Raw genomic sequence first — 26830 nt, 5'->3', positions numbered from 1 at the left:
ATCCTGGCACCAGGGTTGCCAGCCCTCCAGGATTGGCCTGGAGTCTCCCGGATTCGGCATCGATCTCCTGATGACTGTTGGAAGCAAGCCGGGAGATTAATAGGCTATTTTGAGAAAATGACATTACATCCTGTTTGGGGAAAAAAATCTCTCTGAATAGCTTCAATCAGAGTTGGCAACCCTACCTGGCATGAATGTTGCAGCTAACAGGCTGAGCCCCAACCCCAGGTGCCAACACCCCATAGCTGCAGGGAGGAAGTGAGTCAGACTCCACACACAATCCCCAATTTGTATCTTGGGCCCATCTCTAGCTGATGTAGGGCCATACTGCAAAACAGAACTCACCTTCATTGCAAATAAGTTCTAAAAACATCATACCAATTACAGTTTCAAATGCTCATAACTGACGAATCAAAGCCAATTTTCACTATACTGTATTCGAAAGCCACTTCTCAGTGGAGGCTGTTTTCTGCCAAATTTCATTTTTCTATATCCAGCTACAGCTGTTTAAAAAAAAAATTCAAGATTCCCCCCTCCAAATATTCTCTCATGCAGAAACAGTGCATCATTTTGGTTCCTCCAGGTTTGGAAAATATAAATAAAAATTCACCTGGCCAACCCTGGAAAATTTCAGCGTCACAGCTGAAAGTTTTAGAAAATCATAAGCAACTGAAAACAAGAGGCTTAGAATGGAAATGCTTGGGCAACTTTTGCCATAACATTGTATGTGTTTGTACCACCCCTAACACATTAGGGCCCCCAGGAGTCTCCAGACACTACTGCAATATAGTTATTAATAAATATCAACTCTTGTTAATTAATTTAATAATAATAAAAAAAAATAATACAGTTCAAATAGATGTCATTAGTGCACCAACTCTAATAAAACCAGCAGGTATTGTAATCCAAAGCTTGGAGACTTCTGCCTCTGTTTATGTCCTAGCAGGATATTTGCACAGGATGCTGATGTGATAAACCAATGTAATCAGCAGTTTATATTGCAATTCTTTTACTCCTCCAGAGGGCTAAATTAGGCTCATTTATATCTGATTTTCTTGGAGCTCCTGTGCCCTCTTGGGGACATGAGGGCCTCAGTGAAAAATCACAATTTGCATCTTTTCTTTCCATTTTAAGTGTTTGACTTTAATCTTCTTTTTAATATTCAGTGTGTTTCCACCTGCTCTTAACTTTGAGATGAGGCTCACAGCATCGAAGGAGATTTCTTTACCAAACATGTTTTTAAAGTGATGTTCATTTCAAGCAGAGAGGTGGGATTTGACTCAGATAACACACCTTTTTACAAATGATTGCTGTTTTCATTCATATATGTCTCATTAAGGCAGCTGAAGTCTATTACATTGCAAATGAGATACACACAGCACAAGCATCCTCTCTAGTCTTCTGTCAAGGGAGTTCACTCTAATGATAAAGAATTAGTGGTATTTAGCTCAAGCACATTTCTACCATGCCATCTCCCTCTTGATACTTAAAGTGCTTACATTTGCCAGGGGCTTTGAATCTGCTCTGGATTCTGTAAATCCTAAGGATAAAACTGTCACCAGTTGGCTCATTGCACAGATTCCATCTGGAAACCTGCACCTTTTTCATCCTCTGGGGCAGTTGGGGGCTGAAAGAGGGGATATGATGTGACTCGGCAACACTGCATTGTTGGGGGAGCTACTGGGTCATGCATGGGATACAGGGATAGAAGGTGCAAGGAAATGGGGAACTGAGTCTACAAACCCAGCTTGGAAGTGCCCCAAAGTTGTTCTACCATGTGAGGGTTGCTAGCTGTCCTAGGCAAAATGACTTTGGTGGTTTCAATTCAGGTCCCCATGGGTAAGAATTTGCATTACCAATGGTGGGGTTTTTTTTACAGCTCCACTGAGGGATCAAGGACTGAATAGGTTAAGGAGAATGAATTTTCTTCTCGCTCCAAGAGGTGATTCTTCCAAGGGTCAGGCTCTATACAAAGAAAGACTTCGGTCTGCAGTACCATCAATCCAGAGCTCAATTTGCACAAACATTTGTAAAGAAACTTTGAAAAAGATCTCAATGTGTGTACACATAACTGCAAATGGTAAAGAAAAGAACCCATGCAAGTCAATTTACACTTGCAATAGCCTAAAAAAGAACAGAGAGGGCAGCAAAATCAATACAACAAACTATCAGTGTCTAGGAACAGGCTTTACAATGGGAAAGGGGGTTATTATTTATATTACAGTAGCACATGGTGGTAGTAATAGTAGTAGTAATTACTACTAGTAGATCAGGGCTGCATTGTGTCAGATACTGTACAGACACATAGTGAGAAATAGTCGAGATTAAGTATTGTTCCCATTTTACAGATGGACAAGGAGGCACAGAGAGACTGAGTGACTTGCCCAAGGTCATACAGAAAGCCTGTGGTTGAGCTGGGAACTGAACACAGATCTCCTGAGCCTCTGTCCAAGGCCTTAACCACCCTCCTTTTCTCTTGTTTTCAATAGGATGTCAGTCTTGCATTGTCTAGTGGCAGCTGTCCATTTTTGAAGCTGGGGGCTCAGGCAGTTCCATGCTGCAAGGCTCTTTTGCAAATTGATAGCTTTTCTCCCAGAGTGGTTTTCCTCTTCCCTGCTTTTTAGTGGAAAAGTGCTATCATCTTTGACAGCTGTTAGGGTGCAATTTTGATTCTTAATAAGACTCTAGCTGACTCCAGGCTCAATGGGAATTTATTAATCAAAGATTATTAGTCAAAGATTAACACCGCTCAATACAGAAAGGAAGGTTATACGTTACCAAACTGATGCTGGAGAAGCATCTCTGCAGCTGGGTTCACTCTGAACTTTCAAAACCTCAGTCCCTTATATACCACAGGTGCATACGAAGAGAGAGAGAGCGCAAAATTCCTCTCCCCACCACCCAATTACAAGTTTACATGGCTGATAAACTAAAGATATTTCCAACCAAGTCATTATTACAGAAAATATCTGTGACAACAAGAAATGCCTGATGAGTCAAAAACATTTCTTAACAGTTTATCATCTCATCAATTACAGAACACATTCGCAATAGCAAAAGCAGCAAAGAGTCCTGTGGCACCTTATAGACTAACAGACGTATTGGAGCATGAGCTTTCGTGGGTGAATACACACTTCGTCGGATGCATCTGACGAAGTGGGTATTCACCCATGAAAGCTCATGCTCCAATATGTCTGTTAGTCTATAAGGTGCCACAGGACTCTTCGCTGCTTTTACAGATCCAGACCAACATGGCTATCTGTTGCATCACACTCGAGCAGGAACAGAGCCCAAGCAGAGAGAGAGAGAGAAACAGCGTGTGTGTGTATGCATATGCTTCTTTATTCATTTCCCAGCATGCTCTTATATACAAGATGGTGGCTAATTGATTAATCAAATCAACACAGCTGCAGCTGTAACCCATAGGGTAATTATCCTACACACCTGTATCCTATTTACAATTAGCTGGCCAATGAGAACAAGCCCAAGGCCAGTCCTTCACACACAACTCCCAGTATAATCAGCTCAGTATCTCACATTCTAATCCCACATCTCCCCCCTCTATTCAAAATAAAGAAGAGGGAAAGGAAAAGAGGATAAAAAACATTCACAAAACATTTCCAACTTATAACATAACACCACAATCTATCTTAGTCTTGTCCAAGAAGTTTAAATGATCATAATAAATATTATGGTGAAAAACTAAAGAACAATAATGTTTAAAACAGATAGGTGCAGGTCCTCAGCTGGTGTAAAGTAACACCAGCTGAGGATCTGCCTCAGAGCCTTCAAATAAGATCACAATACACAACCACTGAGTCACAAACCAAAAATAAAACCAACCTATATAACCATGCAATCATTAACATAACCCAACAACACTAAACAAGAACAAAACACAACAAATAAATAGTGCAAACTCTACAGGATTCCCCCCTTCCTAATACAAAAACATCCCTCAGATGTCAGGCGATCAAACTGACACTGAGGGAGGGGGGGTCCTAGAGCTTGACAACACAACAACAATTCTGGCCAGAAGACATCACAAGACAAAACAAAAAACACAAAACATAACTCTTAATAATAATTGCATGGTACACTAAATGCTATGCAACCAGCACAAAATTTCTTATAAGTGATAGAATTGTAAAAACTAAAAAACAATTGTAGCTCTGACTCTCCAATATAGCTTCTCTAACACAATTTTCAAAACAATATCTTTGAGAAGCACAAATAAAGACAGTAAACAAGTTGGACATTCTGTAGTGAATGTGTCATAAGAATAAAATCTGTAAGGCAATTTCTATAAAAGACTGATTTAAAGGCAGCTGCAAAGCAGTCTGAGTTAACTCCCAAGTCTTAAAAATTTAAAAACAAAACAAAAAACCTTTCCATTTAGCAACACTGTTCTCTTATTAAAACTGAGTTCTTATATATTTTAACATGCACTCAATGGCACAGAGATAGTGTTTTCTTTAGAAGGAAAGGCAGCTGTTCATGCTTGAAGAGAACTCCTACTAAAGTTCTGCAGCTGCCTGAGAGACCTTGATCTTCTCCACCCCCGCCTCCAGCTTGATTTCAAAGTTCCAAGCTCCTCCTTGTTTCACAGCATGGAGTCTAGAGGACTCTGGTAATTGTAGGGGAAGTAACAATCCCACATGATGATCTCCCGGGCAGTCTTAAGGATCTCAACACTTGCTGTGCTCAATGTCCTGGAAATCAACATCATTAACTGGTAAGACCTGGTCTCCCTCCTGCAGCCTGCCCCGCTCCGCGATGCATATCTTCCGCTTCCACAGCGGTTTCCATAGCAACTACTCTGCCCTTCTTTCGCGACTTATAGCCGCCCTTCTTCTTCGCGACTTATAGCCGCCGCTTATCTCTGCGACTTATAGCCGCCCTTCTTCTCTGCGACTTATAGCCGCTCTTCCCTGGGCTTAGCCTCCCTTTTAACTGCTCTGCCCTTCTTTCGCGACTTATAGCCGCCCTTCTTCTCCGCGACTTATAGCCGCCGCTTATCTCTGCGACTTATAGCCGCCCTTCTTCCCTGCGACTTATAGCCGCTCTTCCCTGGGCTCCCTTTTCAGACGCCCTGCAGCTTGCCGCTGCTTCGACTCTGAGCTCAGGTGCGCCTCCTTTCTTATTGGGCTTTCTTGCGGCTCCTAGCCACGCAACACTGAGCTCAGGCACGTCTCTTTTTTCTCAGGCCATCGGCATCAATGCCGGCATTCTCCACCATTTGTTGCATCACATCGGGGTCACCATTTGTTGCATCACACTCGAGCAGGAACAGAGCCCAAGCAGAGAGAGAGAGAGAAACAGCGTGTGTGTGTATGCATATGCTTCTTTATTCATTTCCCAGCATGCTCTTATATACAAGATGGTGGCTAATTGATTAATCAAATCAACACAGCTGCAGCTGTAACCCATAGGGTAATTATCCTACACACCTGTATCCTATTTACAATTAGCTGGCCAATGAGAACAAGCCCAAGGCCAGTCCTTCACACACAACTCCCAGTATAATCAGCTCAGTATCTCACATTCTAATCCCACAGCTATCCCTCTGCTACTTGCAATAGCAAGTATCCCTTGTCAGTAACAAGTGGCTCCTTTCTGGACAGCTGGACATATTCTCTGGGGACCACTGGGATGAGAGTAAAAGATTACACACATTCTACCATTTGGTCACACATTGAGGTTTCACCTAAGTTTAAAGCACCTAGAATTATAGACACAGCGCATCAGGACACTGGTTTATATTCAGAGGATTGTGGGAGTTTGGTTCAGGTACAAAGAATCGTGGGCGTTTGGTATCTGCTAACGTAGCTCATTGCAGCCAGCATCCTTTTCCTAATCAGTAGAGCTGAGCAGATAATTCACAACAAATACTGTATTCGACCTTTTTACGCTCTTTGTTCTGTATAACCAGGAACAAAGTAGGATTCCCTACAATGTGTTTGTTCTCTGAATGCAGATGCAGGGTCTAGTGGTTAAAGCAGAGGACTGGAGCCAGCAGATCCACTCTACAACTGATTTGCCTCCGACTTTGTGCAAGTCACGTTATTGCTTTGTGCCTCAGTTTACCCAATGTGCACAGTACCTCACAGGGTTGCTATGAAGCTTACTTCGTTCATGCTCATAAAGCCCTTTGATATCATTAGGTGCGAAGTGGAAAGTATCAGTGAGTATATTTCAGCCAAGCGAACATCAGCTAAGTGAAACATACTCAAAGAATTGATGGCATTCTACGACGATAAGAAAATAATTTGGAAAGGCACCGAGGGGAAAAATGCAATTTTGTAGCTGGTTGAGAGGAGAGGTGTTAAGGGTTTGTTTCAATTGCGGCTGGATTTCTTCTTTATTGCTCAAAAGATGATCAAGCCAACAACTCTTCTACAACCTGAAAGCCAAAATAGATCGTTTTGATGCAGGGACCATCTTCTGTGTGTGCAGTCACCAGCACAATGCAACCCTCAGGAGACCTGGAGATGCTACCACAATAAAAGAAATAACCATAGGAAAACTGGTCAGCTATTATTCGCTTAATATTTCTCTGATATTCCATCCAGCTCCTGCGGTCTTTCCTTCACTCCTGCAAAACACCCACTGACTTCAAGGTGGAAGGACAGAGGACTCTAGGATTTGCCTCTGCTGGCTCAGAAGAAAGGAGCTAAGCGGGTCATAGAAAAAAAATAGTCCAGCACCTAGGCGCTCTGTTGGATCCAGCCCCCAGAGCCTGTTCCACACGAGCCCCGCGCAGAGTTCTGACACGTGTCAGAACAGCTCTGTGCAGACGCAGAACGCCAGCCTGCCTGGGACAGCTACCTTCCGCCTGCGGGAGTTACAGGAGGCGTTATGTTGGACTAGGGACGTTATTACCCTTTACCCACCAGTTTTCCTCGGAGAACTAAAGCAGGCAGCCTTTGCCCCTCACAGAGGCACGTGGGGAACCTCTGGATCCCCCTGATGTTTAGGCACGAAGGAACAGACCAGGGTTCTGGGGGCGGCCAGGAGGCGAGCCTTAGGTTTCCATAGACACCGTTAATTGTATTTCAGGTATTTGTCTCCAGGGAAACCGGAGCCTGGCTCGGATCTATATATTTTCCCCCCGCATGCCGAGCGCACAGAGCGCCGGGCTCCAAGGAGGGAGGGGACCGATAAATAAATAAATAAAAACTGCCAAGAAGTTTGCTCTCTCCTCCCCCGAGCCCTTTCAAGACACCGCCGCGATGCTCTCCGGCGCGAGAGGCAGCAGGCGGCGAGCGGGGCTCGGAAAACGCTCCGGCGCCCGGCGAGCAGCGGAGCAGCAGAAGAGCGAGGGCGTGAACAACTCCGGAGCAACTTGGGCTGCCGCTAACCCCGCGAACTAAGCCAGACTCCGCGGCGCGGCGCACATCGGGGCAGGGGTTGGAGCTGAGAGTGCCCGGAGGATGACAGCGAGCCAGGCGCCCCACGCTACCCCCGGCCTGAGTGTCCCTCGCTGAACAGCTGGGGCTGGGGAGGAGCCGGGCTCACCGCGGCGATGAACAGCTCGCTCGCCCCGCTCAACGCGTCCGGCGGCGAGGCCGGCTGGCAGCCCGAGTCCGTGCTCATCCCGCTGGTGTACGCGCTCATCTTCCTGCTGGGCACGGTGGGCAACTCGCTGGTGCTGGCCGTGCTGCTGCGGAACGGGCAGGTGAATAACACCACCAACCTCTTCATCCTCAACCTGGGCGTGGCCGACCTGTGCTTCATCGTCTGCTGCGTGCCCTTCCAAGCCACCATCTACACCCTGGAGGGCTGGGTCTTCGGGCCCTTCCTGTGCAAAGCCGTGCACTTCCTCATCTACCTGACCATGTACGCCAGCAGCTTCACCCTCGCCACCGTCTCCCTGGACAGGTAGGAAAGCGGGGAGGCCAGGGCAGCAGGGGGGCTGCCCTCCTTTCAGCCCCTCCTTGGCAAATAACTCTCAGCAACTTTCCTTGGTTACTTGCCAGCCAGGCAGAACCTCTCCTGCTCTGCCCATAAGTTACCAGGGAGAGCTGGAGGCCCCAGGAACTCTGGAGCAGGAGGGAACTAGCAGCTGCATTGGAAGGGTTAGCAGAGGGGAGCAGTGTGGGGGCAGGAGGCGAGCTCCCCTGTGGGACAGAAGGCTCGACCAGCTTCTTGCAGGATGGTGGTGCGTTCCTGAAAGTTGCAGAGCCCCAGCTGTTGAAGGCAATGTGCAAGCCTCTGGGGTCTTCGCATACGTGGTGGAAAGAGGCAGCTTAGAGGAAATGGGACTGTGCTCTGCAGAGACAGAAGCCGGGGGTGGAGGGGATTAGGCACCCTTAGACAGCTGAGCTGGGGATGCTAAATCACCTGGGACCAGTTCCTGGCCCAAGCCCAGCTCAAAGTAGATGAATTCACTAGGGGCATGGGGCCGAGGACCCCAAGGCATTCCCATGGCTGCAGGAGAGGGACAGATTAAACCAGCAGCACTTTGCTTTGGAGTGCTCAGCCTGGCTGGCAGAGTTCAGTGTCACCACCCAAATCATGGTCCACATGCAGGGCCAAAGTCTCTTCCCACGCCCCCCGGAGGAAATCCGGAGTGGGTCCATTGACAGGAGTGGCACTACATCAGTGTGAGTGAAGGGAGAAGCACGACTGCTTTCCCTTGACTCAGCTCCCCAGAGGGGCCAGGAGGTTTTTCAGTGAAAGAGAAGGAGGGACATCAATGGAAAATGGTGTGGTTTAAGCAGAGTTCAGTTAGGCCCAGTCTACACACTTAAAGATTAGATGGACCTAGCTAGGTCCTTCAGGGCTGTGAAAAAAATTATGCCCTAGGTTGGCCTAACCCGCTGTGTGAAGGCAGATAGGTCAGTGGAAGAATTCTAGTTACCGCCTCTCGCAGAGGCAGATTAACTACATCGCTGGAAAAACACCTGCTGTTGATGTAGGAAGCATCTACACTACAGCACTACGGTGGTCCAACTGCAGTGCTGCTGTAGAGTAGACATGGCCTAAAATCCTTTTTCAAGAGCTGAGAGATTAGTTACTGACTAAACAGAACCAGCGTAAACTCAGTTTTACATCAGCCCATCGTATCTATGGAGATGTCTCCGTTCCAGATGCTACAGTGACACAGCCACACCACTGCAGTGTAGACACTCCCTACAGTGAGAGGAGGAGTTTTTCTCTGGCTGTAGTTAATCCACTCCCTGAGAGGCAGTAGCTAGTTGATGGAAGAATTCTAGTGCTGTCTACACTGGGGCTTAGGTCAGTTTACTAATGTCTCTCAGAGGTATGAGTTTTTCACACCCCTTAGAGACGTAGCAAGGTTGACCTACATTTTAGGTGCCAACCAGGCCTGTGTTGTGGGTTTGCACCAATGTGACTATATAGGCTTTGTCTCCACTGCCAAAGAGTTGGGTTTTTACCTCAGGATAACGAAGGTGCATTAGCCAGCCTGCTGTAAAACCCTAGTGAAGACACGGCACCTGTAGATTTTCCTGTGAGGGAAAGTAGGTGAGGTGAGACATGGTTGGGGGTGAGCTACAGGTGCCTTATTTCCACTAAGATTTTACAGCAGGATAATGAACACTGTCCCCCGCCACCTTTTCTGCACTGACATGGCCTTTAACTGGACCAGGTCACCCACGTGAAAACTACAACCTGCCTTGTCTTCTCTCGGATTTTAACTCAACGTACAAACACGCCTTTTGTTTTTGCAGTGAAGACATACCTGTGACATCAAGTCACACCAGGGTGATTTTCTCTGCGGGCCGCAGAGAGATACAGCGATGGATAAATGGGTGACGTATGCAGGTCAAACCACATGAAAACCAAAGGGCAATATTAGCATGAAACAGGTCTCTCTCCCCTAGAGAAGCTACAGTGGAGACATCCCCATCCCCAAGGAAAGCAGGGCATGAAAAGAGCAAGCTTGCTCATGCACAGTGAGTTGTAGCTTGATAAATAAGGGAGTGTGTTAATTAAACTGAAGAATTTAAAGGAAGTGTTCACTTCCGAAACCTCCATGAGTCTCCTGGTGGCATTGCCAGGGCTGCTTTTTAAGAGCAGACAACAAGAGAATGCTGGTGTAAAGCTAACAGCAGAGATACTCCTGAGGGTCAGAGCGTGAATCCCTTATGCCTACCGATAAGCATTTACTTCCCTGACAACGAGGTTACGTGTGCATGTAACTGCTCACTAGTGTAAAGAATGGGTTCACAATCCGGCCCTAAATGATCAGAAAGTTTTCAGTGTCTAGAATTGCTAAAGGACAATTGCTGGGAGACGTATGGGAACAACAGGAGGCTGGGGAAAGGATTTCAAAACAAACTGGCAGCTAGATTCTGATCTCATGTACACCGACATACATGTGGAGAAAAGCTATTCAGTTCACTGGAGCCAGTCTAGATTTATGCTGATGTAAGTGAGATCAAAATCTGCCCCGGATTGTTTTAACCCAAGGCTTTGGGAGATAAGGTGGACAGGTTATCAAAACCAGAGAGAGAAACAAGCTACGACTGTCTGTGATCTTGGCATAGAGGCTTAGAAATAGATGGCATAATGCAAGCAGCAGCCCCTAGCTCATTTGAGGAATTACAGAAATCACACCTGCTTTGTAAATAGCATTTGATAAATGGCAAAGTAGGTAAATCTTTTTAAAAAGAGTTATTATAGTTAAACATTTCCACTCACCAACACCTTTTATTTGCATTACTTGAAAGGACATTGCTCTCTAACATACATTATTGAATATTATTATTATTAATTATTATTAAAACACAGGGTGACGATTCTAGGCTGGCCCGGGGGCACCTGACAATAAAATGAATGCTAGTTTTCAATTAAAACTGTCACGTCCAACAGCGAGGTTTGGAACTGGAATTGTCCCTAATGAAGGCAGCCTGCAGCGTTTGACATTTGTAATTGTGATTTCCTCCTGCTGATCCTCTACCACCAATTCAGCATTCAAGAGGCTGAGAAGTAATTAATTTGCAGCAAGAAAGGTAACCGTGGCTCTTGAAGCTTTTCTATTAGAATATTTTCTATTTAAAGTCAAAAGTACTCGGCATTCAGGGTATTTCAAACCTGCAAGATCTTTGGATTTTAAGAGCCAACTAGAAAGATGCCAAAAGCCCTTTTTGCAAACTCTTGGCAGGCCCCTATAACAGAAGCTAGGCAGAAAGTTGTCTTTTCTTTGCCTTTCACAAAAGTGTATTTTATTTTTTATGTCTTATTTGTTTTGCAATAAATAATTGCTTTTAAGGATATGCAGCAGCCACTTGTCACCTAAGGAGCCATAGGAGGGCATGTATATTTTGGCTTGGCAGAATTCAGTTTTTATTTTTGTATAATTTTGACAGATAAGATCGCTGTTTATTTTTACGCATTTTTTCTATTTTTAATCAATTTAAATGTTCACGGTTGTGGGAAATCAGACGGACGGCAGACAATTATTTAGTGACAGACTTTGAGATTCAAAATATAAAAGCTTTGTAACCCAAATTGTCAACATTACATGTGGATATGGAGAAAGTAAATAGCCTTACATCAAACCCTAATACGTTCTCAAGCAGCATTTTTCTTACTTCGTCTATCTGTATATTTTGATTATTATCAATGGAAGTATTTTTTCATCAGTTTGTGTATGTACAGTGGTGAAATCAATGTTTGCCGACATTTACGGATAAAAAGCTAATCCATCCAAGCCTACGTATATAATTAAAGCGGGTGAAGGGCCTGATTCTCCTCTCCCACCAATGTAAAATCAGGAGTAACTCTATTGATGCCAGTGGAGTTACACCAGTGTAAAGCTACTGAGAACTATGTGAAAAGAGAACAGAGGCCACAGGAGTTTGATGTATAATCGGGAGATTACTACACTACAATTTAAATCTTCGCCCTGTGTGATCATCGTGTTCTCGTTGTTTCTGATGATAGTTTCCAGAGGGAAAAAGAGTGGGAGCTGTGAATGAGATTGAAGGAAACTAACACCCTCTTGTTTGCTATCTCTCAGTAATCTCATCTTTCAAGACATTTTCAATGTGCCTTTCTTCACAGTATTTCGGTGCCAGTCTTCTGATACAATAATCAAGTCAGTCCAAGACTAAGGATTCCAGAAATGAGGTTGGCATAAAATACCCCCCGAGTGGTACAAAATGGATCAAAGCATGTCTTTCCCTTTTCTGAGGCACCTCTCCCTTGTCAAATCCTGTCACTCAATATATTTCAGTTCCAGTCTTGCATTTGACGCAAGCTAGTTAGATTCAACATTCACTGTTAGTAATGTACTAAACAAGGGACTTAATCAATGTCTTCTCATGTGGGAGTGGAAGGTGCCCAGAACCTCACAGGAGGCACTCAGCTCTTTGCAGAATCAGACCCAAAATGTAAGGGGTGAAATGGTATGAAATGGCAACGATTCTTTAGCAACATTTTGCAAGGCAAAAAAGCTATGAAATTTTTGCCATCCGTAGCGCTCTCTTCTCACCACAAGAGCATCAATATTATGTTGCAGTGACTCAGCCTGGGGGATTAACCTTTTGGATGACACATGCAGGTCTGAGCTACACCTAAAATGTAGGTTGTCCTAGCTTTGTTGCTCAGAGATGTGAAAAATTCACACCCCCGAGAGACATAGGTTTGCCAACCTAAGCCCTCGTATAGACACAGCTAGGTCAACGGAAGAATTTGTCTGTTGACCCAGCTGCCACCTCTCAAGCAGGTGGATTTACTACTGTGATGGAAAAAACCCCTCCTGGTGCTGGAGCAAGTGTCTGCATTCCAGTGGCACAGCTGTTGCTGTAGTGCTTGTAGTATAGACATACACTTCAAGCACTTAGCATTTCGATGGTTATCACTGCAATAGCTGGATGGGATGAATTCTACAACCACAAAGCAGAGGGTAGTTTACCCTTTTCTGGGTGTGCAGGCTTCCGTCAGTTGGTTTCAGTAGACATCAGTTTAAACAGAGTATGCTTGAAAAACAGAGCTCTGAAAACTTAAATTTCATGACTCTCCTTCCCTCCCCCTCCTCCATATAGGAAAGGTTAACTCAGGGGTCAGCAACCTATGGCACGCGTGCAGAAGGCAGCACGGGAGCTGATTTTCAGTGGCACTCACACTGCCCAGGTCCTGGCCACCGGTCCGGGGGGCTCTGCATTTTAATTTAATTTTAAATGAAGCTTCAACATTTAAAAAACCTTATTTACTTTCCATACACCAATAGTTTAGTTATATATTGAAGACTTATAGAAAGAGACCTTCTAAAAACGTTAAAATGTATTACTGGCACGCAAAACCTTAAATTAGAGTGAATAAATGAAGACTCGGCACACCACTTCTGAAAGGTTGCCGACATCTGGGTTAGATCCTGATGAATGCAACTCCGGTTGCCAGTGAGAATCCAAAGGCTGCAAAATTGGGGGATTTTCCATGCCTGTAGAGTTTGGGCTTGACCCTGCAATCAGAAAACAACCCTTACTCCAGCAAACAGTCCCACGGGCTTCAGGAAAAAGGGCTGTGGAGTTGGGACTTTGATGGATCAGTTTCTCTTTAACTAGCATCTTTCTCATGTTTTAGCTGGAGACTGTTTACTAGGCAATAACCATCAAGAGGAATTCACTAGTGGGCGTAGGAGGATGCTAAAAGCATGTTTAAAAAGCTTGCTGTGAATTACATGTGCATTTTAAAATTCATGCTGCTCAGGATTAGGGTAAAGCTATATGCAAATGACTCTAACCAGTAAGATCTCAGTCCTCCAATGAGCTTAGTACCCTGACCTCCCATTGACCAGCTACTGCTGGCTGAATATCAATAGCTATTTGCACGTCCTCCGCAGAACATTATACGTAATCATCCTAACTGATGTCTTTGTCCCCCTGGTAAGACTGAATATACTTTGGGAGGTTTTTGATGGGCTTTGCAATGCAAGTCTATTAATTTATACTAATTTATGGTTACAGTTAATAACAATGGAAAAAGACCCTTTAAAATGGTACATCAACCACATATAATGACCCCCCAATAACCCCCCCACCGGGGAACAGAGCTGAAAGTTTGAGCTGTTACTGCTTGAGCTGAAGGACTCTGCATGAGAGCTAGGAGCTGCAGCAAACTCACACCCTCTGTGGATTGGGCCCCGGTGGAGATGGGGGCGAGGAGGGGGAGATGTGTAACCTACAGGACAGCTGATTACATGTCATCATCTTGGCACTTCACAAGCTTGTTTTGAAATGAAGCTTCAGTGCGGGAGGTGGCCAAGGGTCTGCACCAAGCCCTGTTTCATGAGAAAAGAACAGGAACTCTGCATCTTTATTAGATGAAGGTCCTGCTCCTATTAAAGTCACTGGCAAAAACTCTCAGTGGCTTCAGTGGAAATGAAGTTGATAGTGATGAAGAAAAAACCTTAGCCCTGTATCACTCCAGTTTCAAGCCAGTGTAACTCCTCTGAAGTCAGTTACACCAGCATAGATTGCAGTAATGAAATGGGGAATCAGGCCCTTGTTCCCTCTGCCTGACGGAGAAAGAGAAATTCTTCTCCCTGAAAAAGTGATGGGTCATGCTCTTTCCCCGAGGACAGATCTGTTGGTAACCAGGAACTTAGTGCCAGGTGCAGAAATCAGAGAGCTGACTGTTTGTGGTAAATAAAATGATTCTTCAGCCCATACACCGGTGCACCATCAACCATTGTTTCAGAGCCGATTCCCTAGGGAGACTCTCTGACGGATGTGGAGCTGATGAGATATAAATATTTTACATCTCTTAAAGAGCCACATGGTCAAAAGACCAGAGCAACACGTGCCTGCAAACAACAGCAGGTGGCAGGTGCATAAAACAGGTCACTGCATTCACAGATACAAATGTGCATATTTGCAGCTGCATTTTCAAGGCAGCACCAGTCACGGAAAGCACGGCCCTTTGACTTTGCTGCTTTTACTATGTAATTGTCATATACAGAGATGGGCAAAACCAGAAGTTCAAATTTAAGTCCCTTTGGATTTTGTGGATGATGGCATTTCAGAAACTGAAATCCCTTCAACCCTATGGCTTTGGTTCCTGTTGGATCCCAAACCGAGGAAGCCTATTTTCTAGTTCTGTTCTGGATGCAACCAAGATATCCATGAGAATAAGCTTAGGGATCCATCCAAGGTGACTGAGCTGTTGAGCGAGTGAGATTCTGACATTTCGGAAACGGCAGCTTCCAAGATGTAGGTGCCATTTAATTCAAACCAGATTCCTAGTCGTAATTCAGCCTTAAACTCAGATCACACTCTAAAAATGATTTGGATTATTATTATATTATATTATATAAAATGCAAAATACATGGTGAAAATCAGTGACAAAGAAAAGTTTGAGTTACCATCTCCTCTACCTGGTCAGGCAAGTTGTTTACCTGGAGATTTGTCACCAGGCCAGGGTATGACTCTACAGCATCCTAGCTAGCTTTGCACTGATTGTCTGTTTGGACCCAGCTACCACGCACTCAGTGTCTGAGACAGCAAGATGTCAAAGCACACCATGGAACTTTTAGTGCATGGCAACAGGGTCCGTGTGGCCAGTTAGCGTGTGGCAGGCTAGTGCGCTGTAGATTCACACCCTGGAGTGTTGTGCACAAAGGTTCTGTGGAGACAAGCCCTTGGAAATGGGACAATTAGTTGAACGAGAAATTATATTAGAAGTGCAAAGTTTTTCATTTTAACTCTTTTTCTCCTTGTGTTCTCCCCACATAGCCGGCCTGATGACGTTTTCTCTGTTTTAAATAGAACTGTCGTTTTGTTTTGTTCTCTCCCTTGCAGGTATTTGGCCATTAGATACCCTTTGCATTCTAGAGAACTCCGAACCCCCAGGAACGCACTCACGGCCATTTGCCTTATCTGGGGTCTTTCTTTTATTTTCTCTGGCCCGTACCTCAGTTACTACCAGGAGTTCCAGATGGCCAACCTGACCGTCTGCCATCCCATCTGGAAGATCCCCCAACGCAAGATCATGGACATCTGCACCTTCATTTTCAGCTATGTCATCCCAGTGCTGATCCTTAGCCTCACCTACATGAGGACTATCCGTTACCTCTGGACATCCGTGGATCCCATTGAAGACATGTCCGAATCCAAGAAGGCCAAGCGCAAGGTCACCAGGATGATCATCATTGTAGCTGTCCTCTTCTGTCTCTGCTGGTTGCCGCATCACCTGATCATCCTGTGCGTCTGGTTCGGCTATTTTCCCCTCAACCACGCCACCTACGTGCTCAGGATCCTCTCACACCTGATCTCGTACTCCAACTCCTGCGTCAACCCCATTGTTTATGCCCTGGTCTCCAAGCATTTCCGCAAGGGCTTCAAGAAGATCTTCAACTGCCTCTTGCACAAGAAGGTGGCCAATAAGGTACATGTGGCACAGGTGACCAACACTGTCAGCACCCTGGAGGCGGATCTGACTGAAGTGACGCACATCAGCGAGCCCCCTCCTGCCAGGTCCTTCACCAGCTGCCAGATCCCAGGCCAGCCATGGGGGGAGACGGAGCAGCTAGGGCGCCAGCAGAAAATAGCCAACTCCTTCATCACCTTCAATGTCACCTAGTGGAACTTCTTTCCTATTGGCTTTGAAAAAAAAAATCTTCTGACTCTAGGGCAGTGTCACGTGGACCTGGGTAGGACTGAACTTTGGCTTTAATGTACCGCTCACAGGAATCTCAGCTTTTAAAAGGCTGCTGCTTTTTAGCCTCTCAGCCACCACGTGAATGATTAAGACTGCTATGTGGAATGTGCTTTCATTGCCCTCCTCTTGGCATCATCACGTAGCTGCAGCGATCAAAACCTACATTCCCCAAACCAATTCCTACACGTGCTAGCATGCGGCCCCCCACTTCGTTATAATGGTCAGGCAGTGTGTATGTGGGGAGGTGCTGGAGGGGGTTTGATTGGAAACAAATTATTTTATTTCCTTGGAGGAAGAATTTTGCATCTTTGAAAGTCTTGCAGAGCCACTTGGCTGCAGGAGAATGGCTTGTGGGAGCCATTTATAGCTCCCCTCACTAGCCTCAGCCTTAGAACATTCTCTCCAGATTGCTCTGCACTTCTAAAACGGAGATCCTGCTTCGGTGCACGTGGCCGACTGGGGAAGCTCATTGCTGCGCTGGTAAAAGTCATTCCATTATAACAGCCAAAAAAAGGGGAGTGGCTTGCTGAATGATCCTTCTGCTGTCACACGGGAGTGGGAGACAGGTTTCAGAGGGTTTGTATAGAAAGGCGCAGGAAAGAAGCTCAGTTCTCACAGGTTCTCCTTCTGTGATCTCACCTTTTCGCATTTATGACAGGAGTCTGTTGCTATGGAAATGACGGTGATGTCGCAAATGCAGGATTATGAGCCTGGTTCTTCTGTGCCATGCCCCTGGTGGGGTCACTTGCACCAGTGCAAAGTGCATGCAAATGGCAGCCACCTGATTGGTGTAAATAGCAACGCAAGGTGTGGGTGGAGAAGTTGTCACAGTGGGATTGACAAGGAGGAGAATATGTGCAGAAGGCCAAGCGGGTTGAAACACAAAGTGCTCTAGTCTCCTCTTGCAAGCAGAAAGGGGACAGTACAGTTGGAACCTGGGCAGAGGGCACAGAAGGGGAGATTTCAATAGGGTTGCACTAGCATAACAAACAAGAATTTGACCAACTCCCTTTGGCATCATGTTGAGTCTGCAGGTTCGTCAGACCCAACCGAATGGCTATACTCACATATGGACCTCTAAAGGCCAGATTCTTTGGAGCGACTCCACTGAAACCAGTGAAGTTCCTTGGCTGAAAAGAAGAGCAGAATCCTGCTCATTATGCCCCCACTTCCTGAATGTTTAAATGCCTTTCACTTGCTTTGCACATCTGCCCTGACTGCTACACACACTCATGTAACACCACGTTGCTTGTTACACCACCATTTTCTGAGCAACTTTCACCATTAATCTCACCGCAGATTCTACAGAAGTCATGCTCCCTGACTCCAGGCTGCATTTAGCTGAATTAGGTTTGGTGTCCGGGAAGACCCTTTGAACCTCATGTGACACCTGTGTAAGTGTTTAGTTGCTACTGCTGAGTACTTGAGCAGGGTCACTGGAACCATTTTTATAGCGGAGGCCCTGAAAGTCACTGAACCAAACTGCAAACCCCAGGGAAGCCAGGCATTGGGTTGCTATTAGTGCTTCAAGCCAGGGGATGCTGCTTCACCCTACTTCCCTTCCAGCACCTTTGGACACGAGTCAGGCTCCAAACTGAGAAGTTTCTTTCCCTCATCTTCAAGGTCTTTCATGGTTCTGCCCTTCCCCCTTAGTTCACTCATCGCCCTTCCTGATGACAGCCGCAGTCAGCCACTTGTCAGCTTCTCACACAAACATCTTCTCACTGCCCCTCCCCTGGAATTCCTGCCCTAAACTGATATGAAAGCTCCCCCACCCCCCGCACCAACCCCAACCCCAACTCAACCCTCCTCCTCCAAATCCCTCCTCTGTCAGAATCAACCAGCCAGTCTAGGCTGAGGCATAGTTAAGAAAAGTTGGCATTTTATCTACCATAATACAAACGTACAGTTACCAATGTATATTACAATTCTCTGTATTTGATTGTATTGCATACATCACTGTGTTATTAGCTTGTAAGATCACGGGGTCAGAGAACATGTCTTCATATGTATGCGTACGGAGTGAAGCACCATGGGGCCCTGATCCTGACCGGAGCTTTCAGGTGCCATTACAATACAAATGTTAAATAGTATTAAGAAGAAGGTGGATGTTTCCAGCATATCCCTGTGGCTTGGGCCACTTTGTACATGTGGCTAGCCCAGTCAACGTGGTTCCCATGCTTATCTCTGACTGCCTAAGTTCTAGCCGTGTGTCCCCTTTTTTCCACAGAATGACAAAGCCAGCCAGGGTTCTGAAGATCATTGCCATATACATCAGAGGTGGATCTGAAACAATACTCTATGTCCAAACACCCCTGATAATGTTGGCATGTCTGGACCAGGATTGAAATCTTGGGGTGTGAGTTTAGTCTTTCTGGCAGGTGACAGCATGAACACCTGCAAAGGAAGGTGGATCAGGGAAACTGATTTTTAGCAGCATCGGTTAGCCAGGTGCTGTTACTGAGGGGACAATCTGCCACTGATGAGATTAGCTGTGCTAACCATAGGTGGGAGCATGGGGACTTTTATGTCATATCAGTGGAGCTGTGATTCTCACCTAATGTATATCTGTACTTACCACCCTGGTCTGTTTCATATGCTGTTTATACATTAGCACCTTGAATTGCAATGTGTTTCAAAGTGCTTTGCAGAATGTCCAGAGAGATCACTTTATATGTACCATTGAAATGGGGCCACCTCGTGTAGCAGCCCTACGTGAGACATCTTAGGAGGCAAATGAAAAATTACATATCCAGTTGAACTTAATGGGCATATAAATCACCTATCTTGACCAAGACACCTAGTCTGATGCCAAAAAGAGCCATGGGATTTTAATTGCCACAGACAATCAGGACATCAGCTTGACATCTCATCCAAGAGAAGGCACCTTCAATATCTCCCCAGCTTGGGGCATCAGCTCAGTACCGGCTCAGCTAGAAGAGCACCACCTACTGCATCACCATTCTTCTGCAGCATCTAAATGCCCCTTGGAGAACTTCTATGTAAATACTGACTCTGCCATGTAGAATAGCCAACACTGTATTCCATGAATGCTTAGTCCTGACACTGTGTTGTGACATTAGGCCAGTGATACTCAGACCTCAGCGGTTCAGGAGCCAAATTATCAACATTACCCAAAAGAGCCAAAGTCGTGTGAATTCATTGTTTCATTTACTATAGTACTATCTAGTCATATTTAAACAGTATGACAGGGGAAATATACACTATTCTCACAGCAAAATGACTGACCAAGTACTATTATTTTATCAACTAGAATTGGTTAATATCATAGTAAAAGCATCCTGATTGGTTAACAATGAAATCACAGAGTCTTTTAATACCACGTGTTGCAAAGAGCCTCAGGAGACGCGTTAAAGAGCCACTTTCGGCTCGTGAGCCTCAGTCTGGGTATCATTGCATTAGGCAGCATGGGCTGCAGCAACCAGCATGGGAGCTGGAGAGCCAGCGCAAACCCCAGGGTCTGCCTGGGTCCAGCTGCCTCAATAAAGAACCACCTTTATATTCATTACAGCTGAGTCCTGTCTCCTTTCACCCGGAGAGATGCTACAGGTGAGATGCTGCTTAGCTGGGAAATCTGACAGAGGTGATACAGCAGCTGTTGGGGGGTGGGGAGTTGTTTTTCTTTTGTTCATTGAGGGACCCTGAGTAAGAATCAAGTTCTGTCGATGATAAAGTTATGCCCTCTGGAGGACTGGGATTTTTTCTCTTCATCTGCACCCCGAATAGGCATGTGCTAGGACTCCAGGCCACACGTTATGTCTAAGAGATGCCACAATGAGGACATACTGCAGGAGAAGCTAGCCAGACGTACACTGCAATATTTGGTGTCCTCCAACCTTTGAACCCAGTTGACCAATTTTAGCCCATGGTAAGTGGGAGTTGCATGTACTCACATCGGACTGAGTCCAACTCCGACTCATACGCCGGGCTCTTGGAATGAAGGGCTCTGTGAATGGCTTTATAATTACAGCTGTGCTCAGTCTGTGGAGAGCGGTTGAGCGCTCGGTTTGGAAACCATTACTAGGTCCACTCTGGCATTAGCAGCGCTTAAAAAAAACAAACCCACATACTTCACCGCGTAGAGGTACGATCCCACAAAAGCCACACAGAATCCTCCCGAAGAACCCATTCTGCATTACAACGGGGAAGGAAGTGGTTTATCTTTCCCACAAGTATTTGAGATTTTGACTTTTTTTCCAATCCCGAAACAGGACAAAAAAGACAAAAATCTTAAAAATTTTCATGAACTGATAATCTGGAAAAAAAACCAAAAACAAAACAACAAACAAAACAAATGTGGTTCGGGACCACAGAAATGTTCCTTTAGATAATTTCAAACTGTTTTGATTTTGCCCTTAAATTTGGGAACAAAAAGGTCATTTAGGATAAAAAACTCCAACCTTTTTGCTTTGAAAATGTTGAAGCAGGAAGTTTTGGCAATTCCAGAACTTTTTATCCACATTTTTTTCTTTGAAACAGGAGATTTGGGGAAGCCGATCCTTTCTTGCAAACCAACAGGTTTGGTTTTGATGAATTAACATTTTCCCATGAAAAAGAAGTTTTGTCGGAAAGTTTCCAGCCTGCTCTACTCTTCATCCAGGCCCATCCCTAAGAGCCAAAACACTTTGTTTCTTTGTTACTGCGTCCAATGACCGTCACATTTCAGCCCAGATCTCAAGCCCTTTGAGTCTGCTGCACCCTTATCCGATACACGGGCTATACAAAACCTTCTGGGACTGGATTTCTTTTTAAATGCATATGGCACAGTTGTGGATGCTGGATGCATAAGTCAATAATTATAGCCAAGTTAAGCCCCGGGTCTGCTCACTTGGCCCTGGTCTGTTATATAAATCAGTTCACATTCAAAGTAACCAGAAGTAACAGTAATGGACGTAGCAGATTTTTCAGGGGCTCCATCCTTGGGGCCACATCCCTAAGTCTTCACTAAGGCAACACTCTAATCAACCATCAGTGGGAGATTGAAGGCCCTATCTGACGTTAATGGAAGCCCTCCCATTGACTTCAGTGGGCTTTGGATCAGGCCTTGCATAAGGAATTCAGGCTCTGGCTCTAGAGACGGTCCCAAGGTGCAAAGTTCAAACCCTGACTTAGATCTGAAATTTCCCAGAGTCCAGGGTGATTAGCTGTAGGGTTTGGGATGAAGTCCATCTCTGATCTAAACACCTTGGGAATAGGGGCTCTATTTACAACAAGCTCCTTCTCCAGTCCCTGTTGCTTTGATCCCTCCGCTGAGAAGCACTCAAGTGTCAAACATTTTATCTTTCCCATTAAACCTTATTATAACCAGATCCAGCTAGCCCCATGCCGAGGACCATAAATTGCCCAATGCTTCTTTATTAATAATTATATTTAGTCTAGCCATGCACCCAGCATAAGTCACAGACGTTGATTGCATAAACAGCTCCATTATTTATCTCTGTATTTATCTTCCTGACCGAAACCTTTCATGGAAAAGAAAAACATAATAAGCCATCAAAACATGGCTAATAACAGCCTTCTCTTACTCCTCTGCTCTTGGGCTTGAGCGTCTCTTTTGGCTGATGGATGATCTCTCGCTGGACTGCATAGATTCACCTTTCAGAAGCAGGGTTTGTTCTTCATCTCAAGAGACCAGCCGCTGGCTTATTTTAGTCACCCATGGAAAAGTTCAAAGGCAGAACAGATTAAGAGGATGAGGGGGGCTAGACCCAAGTGATTCATTTTGGGGTGGGGGAGAATCTGACTTCACCCCAAACTGTTTGTTCCCTCACTCTGAAAGTGTGATCAGCAGAAGTGCATTTCCATGGACTTGATAGGTCTTTCTGTGCTTTACCTTATTAGGGACCTGTAACGGAGCACAGACTCACCACCGCTGCGCCTCCTGCTGGCTTGCTCTGGGAATTAGCTCATTCAGCTATCGCGCACCCTCTGCAGGTGGTGTATTGCCCATTGTCTGCTTGGCTGTGTTGTCTCCACCACCGGGACACGTGTCGCTCTCTGGACCGTGGTGTCCTCTTCAGCAGTGCCCACTACTTCATTCTCCCCACTTCTGGAGGTGTTTCAGCAGTCCTAGTCCACACCTGCCTTCATGGCCACCTGCCACCCCAAAGTCTAGTCCCTTACCTCAGGGACAAGGTGCAGTCCAGGGGCCTTTTTGGCAAGGTGCGGTGCAAAGGGGGAGGAACGGGGGACCCAGGCCCTCGCAGCTGCTTGCTGCCTTCCTCAACTCCCTGTCACTGCCTGCCTTCCCTGGGCCACTTCCCCATAGCACTAGCACCCACTCAGCCCTTGTTTCAAGGCCTGCAGTCTGGCAGGGTCAGCCAGAGCTCCCGCTGTCCTGCTACCCTGCCCAGCACTGCTCTGTCCAGGGCGGCTGCTCCTTCTACTAGGAGCCAGTCCTCCTCCCTTGCTGGTCAGGAGGAGACTGATCTCTCCTCTGTGCTGCAGCCTTTATATAGGGCTCAGCCTGGCCCTGATTAGCTACCCACAGGCCCTTTCTGATTGGCTGCCCATCTGCGCAGGCTCTCTGGCCTACTTTAACCCATTTTCTCCTGGAGTGGGGCAGGCGCCCCACTACAGGACCATATAGGTAACTAGACTGACGGACAAATCTATCACAATACAAGGCAATATTTAATTTCATTGCAGCCTCCAGATCTCTGTGTGGTTCATTAGTATCCCCTCAGTTCTGTCCTCTACTAGCAAAATTCACATCATGTTACTTTTACACTGTCCTTTGGTTAGAAGTCTATTGCAGAGCTGGTTTGCTGCATTGTGTTACAGCAAGAGCTGATGTCTCTCTTCCTGAACAACTTGAGGTCACTATGGCTAGTCCCGCCCACTGTCTATACCTCAGCAATATTTGTACATCTGCTCCCAGACTGCGCCACACATTAGCAGCTCAGCAACTTTTGGCACGTCAACTGACTTGAGGAAAGTCTTCATGATGAACTGTGTCCTAATGCGAACTCCTCCAGATCTTGGCACTGGGGAGGAAGGATGCAGATGAGGGCCTGGGATAGCTAGCAGCCGACAGAGCTTCTTTAATGACACTTACATTGGACACATATGGGATAGCTGCCATCTTGGCCAATGGACCAGGGATTGCATTGGGGACTGCCAGAGCTAAAAGCATGAGCTTCTATGGCTTAAGTCAAGGCTGTCTAGCTTCTGTGGATTGGGCTCAGGGGGGCCTTGTAACAGACTTACTTGTGGGTTACCTGTACAAACCACATAGTCCAATAGGTAAAGGAATGGACTAGAAGTCAAGACACCTGGATTCTCTGCCTACAAGGCCACTAACTCATTGTTGGGCCAGTCACTGCCCCTGTCCGTGCCTCAGTTTCCCTGGCTATAAAATGGGAGTGATTTATACTGATCATTCTCTACAAAGTGCTCTGAGATCTCTGGGAAGAAAAGTGCTTCACAAGAGCTAAGTATTGATATCAGTAACTGTGACTTCACCCTTAGGAGACTTGGCAGTAAAATGAAGCCCATGATTTCTAAACTGTCCACCAACATCTTTGCAGGTGATCAGAAAGAATGGCCTGGGCTAAACACCAGAAGGGCTATACTGAGTCTAGCTCGAATTAAAAACAACATTAAGGTTGTAAATTCAAGATCTCAAAAGCAAGGAAATGCCAGAATGTAGGTTGACTGTGAATCTTAATTGGGCCTCCTTATGTGTGTGCATTTTGATCGGCTTTAGTTACATGATCACATACTATTCTATTCCTTCCACACAAGCGCTGCCTCAGTCAGTGCCCAGGAGAGACGGTGCTCATTTAATGAGCAGCTATTCAATATTCCTTTTTAACCTCTATGGAAAAAATAGCATGTGATCTTGTAACTAAAGACTGCAGTATACTGCAACCCCCTTCACCCCCTCTGCCTTCAAGACAGGCTATTACTCCTTCCCCTCCATACATCTAGGTGCCAGCCAGCAGGGAAGAGACTGGCTCCCTGCTCTCAGCTCCTGCCTCCAGCACCACACAGACCCCGGCAGCCAGCAGGAGCCAGTGGAGAGTGAGCCCACCCCACAGGTGCAGCTCTTGTGTCCCCCAAGGTGAGTGCGTCATGACAGAGGCCTGGGCGGGCCCAATCAGAGACTCTTTGCGCCAGGTTGCAAAGCCCAGAGCAGGGCGCCAGACCCAGTGCTGTGTGAGAGGAGCTGCTGCTGTGGGGTGAGTGCAGGATGCCAGCTCCAACCCCGTGGGACAAGGGAGCAACCAGAGCCACCGCTGTGGGGTGACTCATAGACAGTAAAAAGTCACGGATAAATGGGGGTGGTAAGTGAATTGCCTGGCAGAGCTTTGAATCCTGCCACTGCCATCATCCCCCATTTCCAACACCGAGGTCGGGTAGTGCCAACCTCTGTCAGTTTCTCAGCTGTAGTACCAGCTCACAGCCCATTTTACAGATGGGAAACTAAGGCACAGAGAAGCCAAGTGACTTGCCCAAGGTCACACAGGAAGTCTGTGGTGGAGCAGGGACTTAAACCTGGTCTGCTCTCTCATAGGCCAGTGCCCTAACTACCAGACCATTCTTCTTCTCTGCCACCGTCATCCACTCCCAACGACTTGAGCAGGGAGTAATTTTCCTCAAGCACCAAGGAGCAAAGCTCTGGAGTCTCTCCTTTTCCTTCCACTTGGCCTTTTCCGTCTCACCCCTCCACTCCCTTCCCAAGCTACCGTCAGCCTTTTCCTTCTCTCAGTTATTATTTGTATTATCGCAGCACCTCGGAGCTCAAGTCACGGCCCAGGACTCATCGTGCCAAGTGCTCTCCAAAGCCAGAACAAGAGGATGGTCCCTGCCCCAAAGACCTTCCAATGTAAGTATCAGACAAGAGACAACAGATGGAGCCAGCCAGACAGACCGATGGGGGAGTACAAGGAAACAATGAGACAATATTAATAGAGGCAGACTGTGCTCCTAGCCCACGTCTGGGCTTGAGGAACGCCAGAGTTTGAACACACTGGTTTTACAGCAAGGACAAATTTCCATCAAGTGTTCGCAACTCAAACGTTACAGCACTGAGAACCTGGAAGCACCTTAACTGATTTTCATTGTCCAAGAGAAGAGATGCGGAGACTGTGAGAGTCTCTTAAACAGGTAAAGATACTTGTTTACAATATATGGCTTTCAGGCTGGCCCTGTCCCCAATAATAGAGTTTCACATTTACCTCCCCGTGCACACGCATGATGATTTACCCGTTTAGATTCCTCTCAACTTGGTTACTAGGCTGAACTATTTGTATAATAGTTAAAACAACAAATCCAGCCCCCTCCTGCACCGTGAACCCCTCATCCCCGGCTCCACCCTGAAGCCCTCACCCCCGCACCCCAACCCTCTGCCCGAGCCCCTCCCACACCCCAAAGCCCTCATCCCAAGCCAGAGCGCTCATCTCCCCACACCCCAACCCTCTGCCCGAGCCCTGAGCCCCCTCCTGCATCATGAACCCCTCATCCCTGGCCCCACTCCACAGTCCTCACCCCTGCACCCCAACCTTCTGCCCTACCCTGGGCCTCCTCCCCCCACACTCCAAAGCCCTCGGTCCCACCCCATTAATTCTGTGTAATAATCATCCACAATGGATAAATTCTTAATAAAGTTACCCAGAGAAAAAGAACAAAAGGATAATTCATCAGGTTACAGCCGGAGTTCGACACCCAGCTTGCAAACTGAAGTTATACAAAAGAAAGATGCGGCAAATCTAAAAGATAAAAAAAAGGAGTTTTCAGCAGTCTTGGCTATCAAGCTTTACATGGTTGGAGAACAATAGCGAATTAGACGGAGCTTTTTGCTTTTGAGGGTTATTGATCCAAGAGTGCTTGGTTGTTTCCATATTCAAAATTGTATTAATAAAGTTGATATTCTTAGTCATATACATTTTTCTTACGCTAGTGATATTGTGCAATATGGGGAGACGGTTAAACGCTTGCTGCTCCCAGTCCATTTTTACATTATTTAAAAAAATCTATATCACCTTACAAGGCATGTGGGGGTGGGACTTGGACCCATTCTGGGCACCACCAAAAATTACACAAACCTGCCGCCACTGGGAACTGCATATGTTTAGTTTGGAAAAGAGGAGATTAAGGGGGGGGCATGAGAGCGGTCTTCAAATACTTGAAAGGCTGCCATAAAAGAGATGGAGAAAAGTTGTTCTCTCTCGCCAC

General features: G+C 46.1%; 1 protein-coding gene across 2 annotated transcripts; it reads left to right on the top strand.

The window, feature by feature from the left end:
* The first annotated feature begins 7159 nt into the window (after positions 1 to 7159).
* On the top strand, positions 7160 to 20159 carry GALR2 (galanin receptor 2). 2 transcript variants are annotated; one of them, XM_044981737.1, is made up of 2 exons: positions 7160 to 7881; positions 15889 to 20159. In XM_044981737.1, exons 1-2 carry the CDS (start codon positions 7526 to 7528, stop codon positions 16550 to 16552), a joined length of 1020 nt encoding a protein of 339 aa, XP_044837672.1. In that variant the 5' UTR covers positions 7160 to 7525; the 3' UTR covers positions 16553 to 20159. The 2 variants fall into 2 exon arrangements, with proteins under 2 accessions (XP_044837672.1, XP_044837671.1); XM_044981736.1 differs by having other exon boundaries at positions 15772 to 20159.
* The last annotated feature ends 6671 nt before the right edge of the window (positions 20160 to 26830 follow it).

This window comes from Mauremys mutica, chromosome 12 (genome assembly GCF_020497125.1).
Source record: "Mauremys mutica isolate MM-2020 ecotype Southern chromosome 12, ASM2049712v1, whole genome shotgun sequence".
Taxonomy (NCBI): Eukaryota; Metazoa; Chordata; order Testudines; family Geoemydidae; genus Mauremys; species Mauremys mutica.
This window is presented reverse-complemented; position numbering and strand designations above follow the sequence as displayed.

Bases quoted from the DNA above. Each gene is read 5' to 3' on its own strand.
- GALR2 (XM_044981736.1), top strand. From the start codon at position 7,526: ATGAACAGCTCGCTCGCCCCGCTCAACGCGTCCGGCGGCGAGGCCGGC. The intron at 7,882-15,771 runs GTAGGAAAGCGG...TCTCCCTTGCAG, and splicing joins GCCACCGTCTCCCTGGACAG to GTATTTGGCCATTAGATACC.